This window comes from Mobula hypostoma, chromosome 6, assembly GCF_963921235.1.
Source record: "Mobula hypostoma chromosome 6, sMobHyp1.1, whole genome shotgun sequence".
Taxonomy (NCBI): domain Eukaryota; kingdom Metazoa; phylum Chordata; class Chondrichthyes; order Myliobatiformes; family Myliobatidae; genus Mobula; species Mobula hypostoma.
The window spans coordinates 41,650,394-41,663,858 of NC_086102.1; the positions used below are offsets into that span (position 1 = coordinate 41,650,394).

Below are 13,465 nucleotides of genomic sequence, written 5' to 3' on the forward strand. Positions count from 1 at the left end.
CAGCCTAGATCAGTAGGTCAAAGGGCCTGCTCCTGTGCTATTTTACTCTATGATTCTAAAGTGGTGGGTCTTCTGAAAAGCATTGAGAATAGATGCCCAGGGCCTAATGGGCATATATCACAGAACACTGGGAGAAGCAAAGTCCCAGAGGACTGGAGAGTAGCAAATCTTGTACCTTTGTTCAAGAAAGGAAATTAGGATAATCCAGGTTATTATAGACCAGTGAACCCCATTAGTGGTAGGGGAAGCTACTGGAAAGGATATTGAGGGGTGGGATTTATGCACATTTGGAAAGACACAGCCTACTCGGGGACAATCAGCATGGCTTTGTGCAGGGAAGGTCATGCCTTACAAGCTCAATCAATTTTTTTGAGGAAGTGACAAAAGACCTCAATGAGGGCAAGGCAGTGGATGGACTATAGTAAGACATTTGATAAGTTCGGAGTTGGAACTGGTTTGCTCATTGAAGACAGAGGAGGGGTGGACTACATGGACTATAGTAAGACATTTGATAAGTTCGGAGTTGGAACTGGTTTGCTCATTGAAGACAGAGGAGGGGTGGACTACATGGACTATAGTAAGACATTTGATAAGTTTGGTGTTGGAACTGGTTTGCTCATTGAAGACAGAGTAGGGGTGGAAGGCAGTTATTCTGGCTGGAGATCCATGACCAGCAGTGTTCCCAAAGGGTCAATAATGGAACCTCTGTCTTGTAAAATATATCAATGATTTGAATGGAAAATATATGTGGGCACGTGGCCAAGTGGTTAAGGCATTGGACTAGCGACCTGAAGACCGTGAGTTCGAGCCCCAGCCGAGGGAATGTATTGTGTCCTTGAGCAAGGCACTTAATCACACATTGCTCTGCGAGGACACTGGTGCCAAGTTGTATGGGTACTAATGCCCTTCCCTTGGACAACATCAGTGTCGTGGAGAGGGGAGACTTGCAGCATGGGCAACTGCTGGTCTTCCATACAACCTTGCCCAGGCCTGCACCCTGGAGAGTGAAGACTTTCCAAGCGCAGATCCGTGTTCTCGCAAGACTAACGGATGCCTAAATGTGTGGATTAACAAATTTGCAGATGAAACCAAAATTGGTGGAATTATGAACAGTGTAAAGAATACAGCAGCATATAGACCAGTCACAGATATGAGAAGAAAAATGGCAGATGGAGTTTAATCCAGGCAAGTGTAAGGTGCTGCACTTTGGGAAGTCAAATAAAAGAAGAAAGTACACAGTCAACGGTAGACCCCTTAATAGCATTGAGGTATAGCATGATCTTAGGGTCCAGGTCCATAGTTCACTGAAAGTGGTTATGTAAGTAGCTAAGGTGGCACGCTTGCCTTCATTGGGAGGAGGTTGAATAGAATGGTAAGGAAGTCATGTTGCAGACATATCTGTATGAATGCACAACAAAGATTTTCCACAGTACATGTGACAATAACAAACCAATTAACAAACTTGTTTTACATTCAACCTTAACATTGTTCAAAAGTAATTAACCAAAATTTTAACTGTTTCACTGTATCCAGCATTGTTTAATTATAAAGTTTATCAAAAATAGTATCTATCTATAAAAAGGTAAAGAAATGTATTAGCTTATCAAAATGTTAAAGATTTCTATTGTCCATTTCATAAATTATCTAAAGCAATGCTCAATTATTTTTCCGATTTTAAACACGGTTACACCTACCAAAGCCTGTAACATGAATGGAATTTAGATCATATTCTATCATATCAGCCCTTTATTGGCAGCTTTAAAACAAATTTTAACTCCATCTTGCTTTACCACATCTTATGGAGAAATGCAATTCATCTTCAAATGGAGGCTTGACCGGAGAATCCAGCAGGAGAGAATTAATTTGTCTGGTTTAGTTATTTATTTTCAAAAATATTTAATATTAAAATCTAGCAGCAATACATAATGCAAGCATTTTACCTCTTTTGCATTCATTACCAGCAAAATAAATCCAACCATTTAATGGATACAGAAAGCAAATTGGGAATGTTCATATTTATTGATACATTTGTCTTTGAAGAGGCGGTATCATGTAAACAATAATTGAAGAATGGATTTTATTCGGACACCATTGTAAACCCCTATATATTAAACAAGTTCATATTTGAACATCAATAAATGTAATCATTTACTATGAACACAAGTTCCATTCACATGTTTAGACAATAATAGCTTAAAATGACCTCAAGGTGACAACATAAAAGAATAGATTTCTCATATTATCCTTTATTCCTCTGATCAATACACTTTGATTATTGCGATTATAAATGGCACTTGTCATATGGAGCAAAGCACACACTTAGCTTGTGAAGTTGCTAAGTAGACAAAAATACAACTGGCTTATGCAAAGAATAGCTCTTAAAAATATCCAAGTATACAAAATATAAAATATTTTAAATATTTAAACACTGCATGAAAAATAGAAACAGTATCAAAATAATTTCTTTAAATCCTTTTCCCCAATCCCTCCCATCCCATTTTAGGTTGCCTAATGAGATTTCAGTCCAATGGTGCCCAGAGGATACGCATATGCTTTGCCAAGCACAATCCGATCCCTTAACAGTTTAAATAAGACATAGTAATTACAAAACAGTATCAAAGCCAAGGAAAGTATATGGTTCCATTTTTCTGACCGAAGCAGAGAGTATAGTTGATACAGGACCACACTGCCTTCTATAAGGATGAGAAGATTCAGGATCCGTAATGGCTTATGGAATAAAAACTATAAAGGAAAGAAAAGTTAGATCAACTTTCTATTGCTGTTCTGATTGAATGTAGAGGTATGACAATTACAAAAAGCAGCTTTAGAGCAAACAAAAACCGTAACATAATTTAAGTGCTCAAGTCAACTCGAGCATTAATAAAAAGCAGAATACAAGTCTCATTACCACAATACAGTTACGGTGTTACATCACCGATCTATTTTTTGTTTACAACTTGAGCAAGGCAAGGTTCCATTTCTTTATTCTTTTGTCATCTTGTGACAATAAAAGATTTCCTTTTATCCAGTAGTCTTTGTGCTAGTGATACCATTCTCATAGTGCTGTTGGATAGGGGGACGGTTGGACAGATAAAGAAAATGTCACCTATACCACAATCTTTGTACTCAATCTTCTTGTTGGCATACTTTAAGTTTCCTGGAGTTAATGCAGAATGCAGAAATAAACTTTTAAAAAATCAACAGTGCATTCTTTATCCTGCAGTAATGTAAGCGTAATGATCAAGTAAACTGTGCCATAATAGACAAACCCAAGTTTTGCAGTATTGTTCATCCTCCCATACTCTGCAGATGGTGATGAGGTTTTCATGAAAGAGAAAATGAAACATCACCAAACACCGACCCCTGTCCTAATCCAATAGCTAAGTGCACGATTGGTCCCATGAACTTCTAGGAGATGGACAGTAGATGCCTGAGCAGTGGTAATTCTTGGTTCTATCACATACTTCCAACATTTCTTACTTTAGTATATTACTTCTTGCCAGTCAAGCCAAGCTATCATATCAGAACTATTGAAGAATTCCAGTTTTGTCATTTCAACACCTTTGATTAATATTAAAACTCAGGACCATAAACAGCTACATCTGAAACACTTCCAACACTTAATGAAAATATTAAATCAATTTGCCAAGTACCTTGCTTCATCGGTGAGATTAAGAAATTGATCTTTACCAATGGATGAAATTTACAAAGTGCTGAGACAATGGTATAAATGAGGATATTACATCGCAACAGAACACAGGCTTTTCTCTTGAATACTTGGATCCAGTGAAAAGGAGTTTACCTTAACCAATGTGAATCGAATGTTGCTATGTACTTAAGTAGCATATTTAATTAGTACATTGAACAAAAATGAACTGTACAACTAGATCTGGTTTAGGAATGGGGAGGGGGGTAGAGGAGGGAGTAGAGAGAAAGAAAACCAGTGGTGGTCAAATTTCACAACTAGCATTGAAAAGTTCAGTGGGTTATACACATACTGTTAAGTTACTACTTAGAATTCATTGACCATGAGAATGTATTAATAACCACTTACATAAAATCTGGCATGTGAAACATCTGAAGGCACTGCTACATTATAGGGTCCTACAGCTTTATAAAGGCATCGATTGTGTCGAACTAGCACACCTTGTGGCCAAATTGTTGTTTCAGACCATCTGAAAGATTAATTAAATGTGATAATATAGCACAAATAAACATAACAGTTTGAAAGCAAAGTAGATGGTGGAAATCTGGAGCAAAAACAGAAAATACTCAAGCAGGTCACTTGACATCTGAATTAACATTGTTGTTATGAAAGGTTATCCAGCTAAAACATCAACTCCATTTCTTTCTGTAGGAGGTTTGTCAGAGTTTTTTTTGGAAATAATAAGCCAAGGATTTGCACCTCCACTTTCTACCCTTGCACGTTTCCTTTCAAATGTACATATCATCAAATCAACAATCAAACCCGAACCCATGTGTGTTTAAATGCAGAACACTTACTGCATTTAAACGGACTGCTTTTAACATATTCATCAATATATTTAAAAGAGAAAACCTATAATAATTGGAATTTTGCTGGAAAAACTATGCTTTAAGTTTATGTTGCTAAAATCAAATGAACTATTAGTTATAAATTATGTAGTTATTTTTAGTAAATAGCTCAGAAGTTTTAAATCAGTAAAATTTAAGAGGTATTCAACCCTACCATCTTCTGATAAAAAGGTTACCGGCTCAAAACAGTAATTGTTTCTTTTTAGATACCAGTTTCCCTGTTGGTGTTCTCCAACATTTTCCAGATTATTTTCCTTCAAACCTCTGGTTTTGCCCAACATCCTCAGGACAATAGGATGTCAGATCTTTTGTTTTCTGCTGCACTCCAAATATAAAGTAAATCCAACAGTGATGTTTTGGGAGATCAAGGGTCTGGGCTAGGTTGTAGTGATTGCTGGTGCTTTGACAGCAACCTTAAAAAATGAATGAATGATAGCTGTTGGTGGGTAGCCTTCCTTTTAGAGTGAACAGCTAGCATCTGGACATTGAGGAACGGTCTAACTATGAAGTAGGGGAATGAAGGGAAGTGGATCTGAAGAGGATACTAACTAAGAGGAGCAATTGGGGAAAGAGATCAGAGGTATACACCTTGGGAAATCAAGGAAAAATAGGCTGTGCAAAATCATGCGTCTCTCTGTGTTCTTCAATACCCTTGGACCTCCTTGCATCGCAACAGGTCCTCAATGCAATGCCCATGTAGTAGCTGACATGCAATGGCCATCCCATTTTAAAAGAAATCAAGTAAAGGCACCTCCTACTCTTCAGTGGAATCAAGTTATTTTTGTACCTCAGTGACTAGACACCAGAATACTACAGCTCAGTACAGGCCCTTCTGCCCTCGATGTTGTGCCAACCCATATATTCCTAAAAAAAAGTACTAAACCCACACTACCCCCTAACCCTCTATTTTTCTTTCATCCATGTGCCTGTCCAAGAGGCTCTTAAATACCCCTAATGTTTTGACTTCTACCACCATCCCTGGCAAGTCACTCCAGGCACCCACAACCCTCTGTATAAAAAACTTACCCCTGATGTCTCCCCTAAACTTCCCTCCCTTAACTTTGTACATATGCCCTCTGGTGTTTGCTATTCATGCCCTGAGAAACAGGTACTGGCTATCCACCCTATCTATGCCTCTCATAATCTTGTAGACCTCTATCAAGTCCCCTCTCATCCTTCTACGCTCCAAAGAGAAAAGTCCCAGCTCTGCTAACTTTGCTTCATAAGACTTGTTTTCCAATCCAGGCAACATCCTGGTAGATCTCCTCTGCACCCTCTCCACAGCTTCCACATCCTTCCTATAATGAGGTGACCAGAACTGAACACAATACTGTAAGTGTGGTCTCACCAGAGATTTGTAAAGTTGCAACATGACTCTCTACTCTTGAACTCAATCCCCCTATTAATGAAGCCTAGCATCCCACAGGCCTTCTTAACTATCCTATTAACCTGTGCAGCAACCTTGAGGGATGTATGGATTTGAACCCCGAAGTCCCTCTGGTCATCCACACTCTTAAGTAACTGACCATTAACCCTGTACTCAGCCTTCCGGTTTGTCCTTCCAAAATGCACCACCTCACACTTATCCAGATTGAACTCCATCTGCCACTTTTCTGCCCAACTCTGCATCCTGTCTATATCCTCTTGTAACCTCCGACAACCTACAGCTCCATCCACAACTCCTCCAATCTTCGTGTCATCCTCAAACTTACTCACCCATCCTTCCGCCTCTTCATCCAGGTCATTTATAAAAATCACAAAGAGGAGGGGTCCCAGGTCAGATCCTTGCAGCACTCCACTAGTCACCGACCCCCAGGCAGAATACTTTCCTTCCACTACTACCCTCTGCTTTCTTCCTGTAAGCCATTTTTTTATCCAAACAGCCAAGGTTCCACTGATCCCATGCCTCATGACTTTCTGGATGAGTCTTTCGTGGGGGATCTTGTCAAATGCCTTGTTAAAATCCATGTAGTCCACATCTCCTGCCCTACCCTCATCAATTTCTTTTGTTACCTCTTCAAAAAACTCAATTAGGCTCATGAGGCATGACCTTCCCTTCACAAAGTCATGTTGACTATCCTTGAGTAGACTGTACTTCTCCAAATGCTCGTAGATCCTATCCTTAAGAATCCTTTCCAATAGTTTGCAGACCACTGACTTAAGACTCACCGGTCTATAGTTCCCAGGATTCTCCCTATTACCTTTTTTAAACAAGGGAACTACATTTGCCATTCTCCAATCCTCCGGCACCTCCCCTGCAGCCAAAGAGGTTTCAAAGATCATAGCTACTGCTCCAGCGATCTCTTCTCTCACTTCCCACAGCTACCTGGGGTATATCACGTCCGGCCCTGGGGACATCAATCTTGATGCTTTTAATAAGATCCAACACTTCTCAATTTCCTTAATTTCCACATTGTCCAGCACACAGGCCTGTTCTATTTCGACTTCACCCTGATCAAGGTCCTTTTCACTTGTGAATATTGAAGCAAAGTATTAATTTAGGACCTCCCCGACCTCCTCCGCCTCCAGGAACGTCTTTATCCTTTAGCGGCCCCACCTTCATTCTTGTCACCCTTCTGTTCTTCAAATACGCATAGAACGAATTGGGGTTCTCCTTAATTCTACATGCCAAGGCCTTCTCATGCCCCCTTCGAGCTCTCCTAAGTCCTTTCTTAAGCTCCTTCCTGGCTACCCTATATTTCTCATGAGCCCCTCCTGCTTCTTATATCTAACATATGCTTCCTTCTTCCTCTTGACGAGTTGCCTCATGTGTTTCGTCAGCCACGGTTCTCTTTTCCTACTATTTTTTCCTTGTCTCAGTGGGACAAGCCTATCCGAAACCCAGCACAAGTGGTCCCTAAACTTTCTCCACATTACTTCCGTGCTTTCACCCTTGAACATGTTTCCAATTTACTCTCGCTAGTTCCTGCCTCATCCCTTCATAGTTAGCACTTCCCCAGTTAAGCACATGCCCATTTTGTCTGTCTTTATCCTTTTCCATAGCTATGCTGAAGCTAATGGAGTTGTGGTCTCTCTCACCAAAATGCTCCCCCACCAAGAGGTCTGCCACCTGACCAGGTTCATTACCCAGAACTAGATCCAGTATGGCCTCTCCTCTTGTCAGCCGGTCCACATACTGTGTCAGGAATCCTTCTTGAACACACCTGACAAATTCAGCCCCATCTATCCCCCTTGCAGTCAGGAGGTGCCAGTCAATATGAGGAAAGTTGAAATCACCCATAACTACAACCCTGTATTTCCTGCTCCATTCTAAAATCTGCCTGCTTATCTGCTCCTCGGTGTCCCGAGGGATATTTTGGGGCCTATAGACTACTCCCAACACAGTGGTTGATCCCTTCCTATTTCTGACTTCCACCCACACCGACTCAGTGGACACTCCCTCTGCAGCGTTCTCCCTTTCTATAGCCGTGATACTATCCCTGACCTGTAATGCTACTCACCCCCCCACCACTTCTACTTCCCATCCTATTCCTGTTAAAACACCTAAACCCTGCTACCTGCATCAGCTAATCCTGCCCTTCCTCCAGCCAAGTTTCAGTAACGGCCACAACATCATAGTTCCTCGTACTGATCCACGCTCCAAGTTCATCCCCTTTATTCCTAATACTCCTAGCGTTGGAATAGACAGATTTCAACCCCTCTAACTGGCTATGTTTATGTTTTGTCCCCTGCCTGTCCTTCCTCACCAACTCAGAACACATACCATCATGCCCTTGTCCTTCTACCTTAATCTCTGCACTCACATTCTGATTCCCACCCCCCCACCCAACTAGTTTAAACCCTCTCCAACAGCTCTAGCAAACCTGCCCGCCAAGATATTGGTCCCTTTCCAGTTCAGGTGCAGCCCGTCCTTTTTGTACAGGTCAGACCTTCCCCAGAAGAGATCCCAATGATCCAGAAATCTGAACCCCTGAGCCCTGCACCAACTCTTCAGACACACATTCATCTGCCATAACTTCCTGTTCCTACCCTCTCTGTCTCGTGGCACAGGCAGCAATCCCGAGATTACCACCATTGAGGCCCTGCTTTTTAACTTCTTTTCTAACTCCCTATATTCCTTCTTCAGGACCTCATCCCTACTCGTGTCTATGACATTGATCCCCACGTGGACCACGACATCTGGCTGCTCACCCTCTCTCCTGAGAATACCGAGAATTTGATTCAAGATATCGCGGACCCTGGCACCCAGGGAGGCAACAGACCATCCGGGATTCTCGATGTCCCCCTATTGAATCCCCTATCACTACTGCTCTCCTCTTTTCCCTTCTTCCTTTCTGAGCTGAGGGCCCAGTCTCGGTACCAGAGATGCGACCACTACAACTTGTCCCTGGTAGGTCGTCGCCACCAACAGTATCCAAAACAGTGTACTTATTGTTGATGGGAACGGCCACAGGGGTGCTCTGCTCTTTCTGTCTATTCCCCTTCCCTCTCCTGATGGTCACCCAGTTACCTGTCTCCTGACTTTTAGGGGTGACTGTCTCCCTGAAACTCCGATCTATTACTGCCTCTGCCTCTCAAATGATACAAAGTTCATCCAGCTCCAGTTCCCTAACTCGGTTTAACAGGAGCTGCAGCTGGATGCACCTTTTGCAGATGTAGTCAGAGACAATTGTGCTGTCCCTGACTTCCCACGTCTTACAATCGGAGCACTGGACTGCCCTATCTACTGCCTCCATTACCAACCCCTAAGTTAATTAAATTAATTAAAGAAACTTACCCGGCCTTACCTCACAGCATAATACACTCATAGTTAAGCACTTCCTCTTTTTCTTGATACCCAGATAAGTGTGAAGTGGTTCATTTTGGTAGGTAAAATATGATGGCAGAATATAGAATTAATGGTAAGACTCTTGGCAGTGTGGAGGATCAGAGGGATCTTGGGGTCCTAGTCCATAGGACACTCAAAGCAGCTGCGCAGGTTGACTCTGTGGTTAAGAAGGCATACGATGTATTGGCCTTCAGCAATCATGGAATTGAATTTAGGAGACGAGAGGTAATGTTGCAGCTATATAGGACCCCGGTCAGACACTATTTGGAGTACTGTGGTCAGTTCTGGTCGCCTCACTACAGGAAGGATATGGAAGCCATAGAAAGGGTGCAGAGGAGATTTACAAGGATGTTGCCTGGATTGGGGAGCATGCCTTATGAGAATAGGTTGAGTGAACTCGGCCTTTTCTCCTTGAGCGACGGAGGATGAGAGGTGACCTGATAGAGGTGTATAAGATGATGAGAGGCATTGATCCTGTGGATAGTCAGAGGTTTTTTTCCAGGGCTGAAATGGTTGCCACAAGAGGACACAGGTTTAAGGTGCTGGGGAGTAGGTATAGAGGAGATGTCAAGGGTAAGTTTTTTTTACTCAGAGAGTGGTGAGGTGTGGAATGGGCTGCCGGCAACGGTGGTGGAGGCGGATACGATACGATCTTTTAAGAGACTTTTGGATAGGTACATGGAGCTTAGAAAAATAGAGAGCTATGGGTAACCCTAGTAATTTCTAAGGTAGGGACATGTTCGGCACAACTTTGTGGGCCGAAGGGCCTGTATTGTGCTGTAGGTTTTCTATGTTTCTATGTTTGTCGCAATAACCCTAAAAACAAGGTTTTTGGATTTTACTTCTTACTCTGTAATACCCCAAGAGTGGATCAGTAGCTTTCAAGTTGTAAACTATTACAAGTCGACCTTCACTAATCCAGCACCATTGGGACCTGAGGAGTGCCGGATTAGTGAAAATGCCGAATTACAGAAGGATCACATCAAGCATAATCAGTGTCGAAGGAACCGGATTACAGGTAGTTGGATTAGTGAAGGTCAACCTGTACTTATACTGGTGATGTTATATAGCCCAAAAAGCTTGCAATAAATCAAGTAAGTTCTGGTTTATTTCAATCATAGTGACTTTAAAAGTAATTGTTTGAATACAGTACTTACATGTGTTGTGGTGTATTACTGTAAGAACCGTGTTCCATTTTCTGCCACTTTCCCAGGTGAGCAGCTGATTTATGAAGAAGATCACAATACCTGGGAGGCAGTAGTTGACTCATTAACATAACAAAGGCATTTACCCAAACCATGATGAGATGCTCACAGGACCATCGCATATCGTAGTACTGTGTACTCTGCAACAAAAAGTCCAGTTTTAAACAATACAGATAATAGAAAGACAATGCAAAAACAAATCATGGAGTACATCACAGAATAGCTTCATTATATAATCCTGCTCCAGCTGTCTTAAATTTAAACAATTTTCCTCAAAATAAATTGGAAGGTCCACTCTTCTGAACTATGCTCCTACACTGTGGAACTCAACACCTAAAGCTACAAGGGATACTGGCATAGTTAGCACTTTTAAACACCAGCTCTAAACCTATCTATTTAATCTTGATTTAACTAACAGCTTTTTGTCTTTTATTATCCCACTGTAAAGCACCTTGATCTACATTGTTTGTATGAAAAATGCTTGATAAATCAGCTATTATTATAAACCCATTTGGAAAGCCTGAATACCCATTCATGTAATTATGTTATTGTTCCACTCCATCACTCTATGTTTTTGTAGCATATCATTTCATTTGACTCAAATAAATGGCTGGAAACTTCAAGGACATCTTCAGACTCTCACTGCTGCTCCTGGAGATAACCAGCTGCCTCAAAAAGGCATTAATCATACAATTGCCCAATAAAAGCAGGGTGAGCTACTTCAACAACTGTGATAAAGTACTTTGAGAGGTTGGTCATGGCTATAATTAACTCTTGCATAAGCAAAGACCCGGACCTGCTACAATTTGCCCATCACCACAAAGGGTCAACAGTGGATGCAATCTCACTGATTCTCCACTTGGCCTTGGATAACCTGGACAATAGCAGTATCTACATCAGGCTGCTGTTTATTGATCACAGCTCATTGTCTAACACAATCTTTCCCTCAGTTCCAATTGGCCAACTCTAAAACCTGGTCCTCTGTATCTCCCTCTGCAACTGGATCCTTGATTTCCTCACTGGGAGATCACAACCTGTGCGATCCAAAATAACATCTCCATCTCACTGACAATCAACACTGACGCACTTTAAGGATGTGTATTTAGCTCATTGCTCTACCCTCTCTACACCCATGACTGTGTGGCTAGGCACAGGTCAAATACCATCTATAAATTTAGCAATGACACAACTATAGTTGGCAGAATTTCAGATGGTGACAAGGAGGCAGACAGGAGTGAGGTAGATCAGCTGGTTGAGTGGTATCACAGCACCAACCTTGTACTCGACATCCAGTACCACCAAGGAATTAATTGTGGACTTCAGGAAGGGGAAGTCAAGTTCTTATCGAGGGATCAGAAGTGGAAAGGGCACTTATAAGTTCCTGAGAGCCAACATCTCTGAGGATCAATCCTACGCCCAACATATTGATGCAATTACAAAGGAGGCACAACAGTGACTACATGTCATGGCGAGTTTGAGGAGAATTGGTATGTTACCAAAGACAGTAGCAAATTTATACAAGTGTACAGTGGAGAGCATTCTGCAGAGGATTGGAAAAAGCTATAAACTCCGCCAGCTCCATCATGGGCTCCTTCAGAAGGTGTTGCCTCAAAAAGGTAGCATCCATCATTAAGGACCCCATCACCCAGGACATGCCCTCTTCTCACTGCTACCATCAAGGATGTCATACAGGAGCCTGAAGACACACACTCGACATTTCAGCAACAGCTTCTTCCCCTCCAGCATCTGATTTCTGAATGGACAATGAACCCATGAACACTATAGCAGTATTGTTTTTCCCTGTCTTTTTGCACTGCTTATTTAATTTGTACACAATACATACATATTATAATTTATAGTTTTTATTATTATGTATTGCTAAGTACTGCTGCTGCACATTAACAAATTTCAGGACATATGTCAGTGATATTAAACTTGATTCTTAATCATAGTATAAACTGATATAGGTTATATAACTCACTTATAACTTCAAAAAGTGATTTATTGGCAGAGACACGACACATATTGTTTATAAGCTGCTTGAAATGAACTCATCTTAAGTCTGACATGTTACTGAACAACTTGTCAGGCTACAAAGGGTGTTGCTGAACCATGGACATGATTCCAAGTTGTATTAACCAATCCCGTTAGTCTTAAATAGCTGAAGTAGCTTCAGACCGAGTTGTAGCTGGGGTTGGGAGCCAAAAACCAGAATCAGATTTATTATCACAGGCATGTGACATGAAATTTGTTAACTTAGCAGCAGTAGTTCAATGCAATACATAATCTAGCAGGGAAAGAAAAAAAAATAATAATAATAAACAAGTAAATCAATTACGTTATATTGAATAGATTTAAAAAAACGTGCAAAAACAGAAAGACTGTACATTTTAAAAAAAAGTGAGGTAGTGTCCAAAGTTTCAATGTCCATTTAGGAATCTAATGCAGAGGGGAAGAAGCTGTTCCTGAATTGCTGAGTGTGTGCCTTCAGGCTTCTGCACCTCCTACCTGATGGTAACAGTGAGGAAAGGGCATGTCCTGGGTGCTGGAGGGCCTTAATAATGGACGCTGCCTTTCTGAGACACCGCTCCCTACAGATATCCTGGGTACTCTGTAGGCTTGTGCCCAAGATGAGCTGACTAGATTTACAATCTTCTACAGCTTCTTTCCATCCTGTGCAGTAGCCCCTCTATACCAGACAGTGACGCAGCCTGTCAGAATGCTCCCCATGGTACATCTATAGAAGTTTTTGAGTGTATTTGTTGACATGCCAAACCTCTTCAAACTCCTAATAAAGTATAGCCGCTATCTTGCCTTGTTTATAACTACATCGATATGTTAGGACCAGGTTAGATCCTCAGAGATCTTAACATCCTTGAAGTTGAAACTTCTCACTCTCTCCACTTCTCATCCCTCT

General features: G+C 41.4%; 1 protein-coding gene across 7 annotated transcripts in view; it reads right to left on the reverse strand.

Moving 5' to 3' along the window:
* Nucleotides 1-286: 286 nt before the first annotated feature.
* Nucleotides 287-13,465, reverse strand: part of tmem39a (transmembrane protein 39A) — a 60,845-nt gene continuing 47,666 nt past the window's right edge. For all 7 annotated transcript variants that reach the window (XM_063050669.1, XM_063050668.1, XM_063050671.1 and 4 more), the window contains 3 exons: nucleotides 10,501-10,688; nucleotides 4,055-4,175; nucleotides 287-2,742 (listed from right to left, as the gene is read on the reverse strand). In XM_063050669.1, coding sequence (XP_062906739.1) covers nucleotides 2,509-2,742; nucleotides 4,055-4,175; nucleotides 10,501-10,688 — 543 coding nt within the window. In that variant the 3' untranslated portion in view covers nucleotides 287-2,508. The remainder of the gene's footprint in view (nucleotides 2,743-4,054; nucleotides 4,176-10,500; nucleotides 10,689-13,465) is intronic.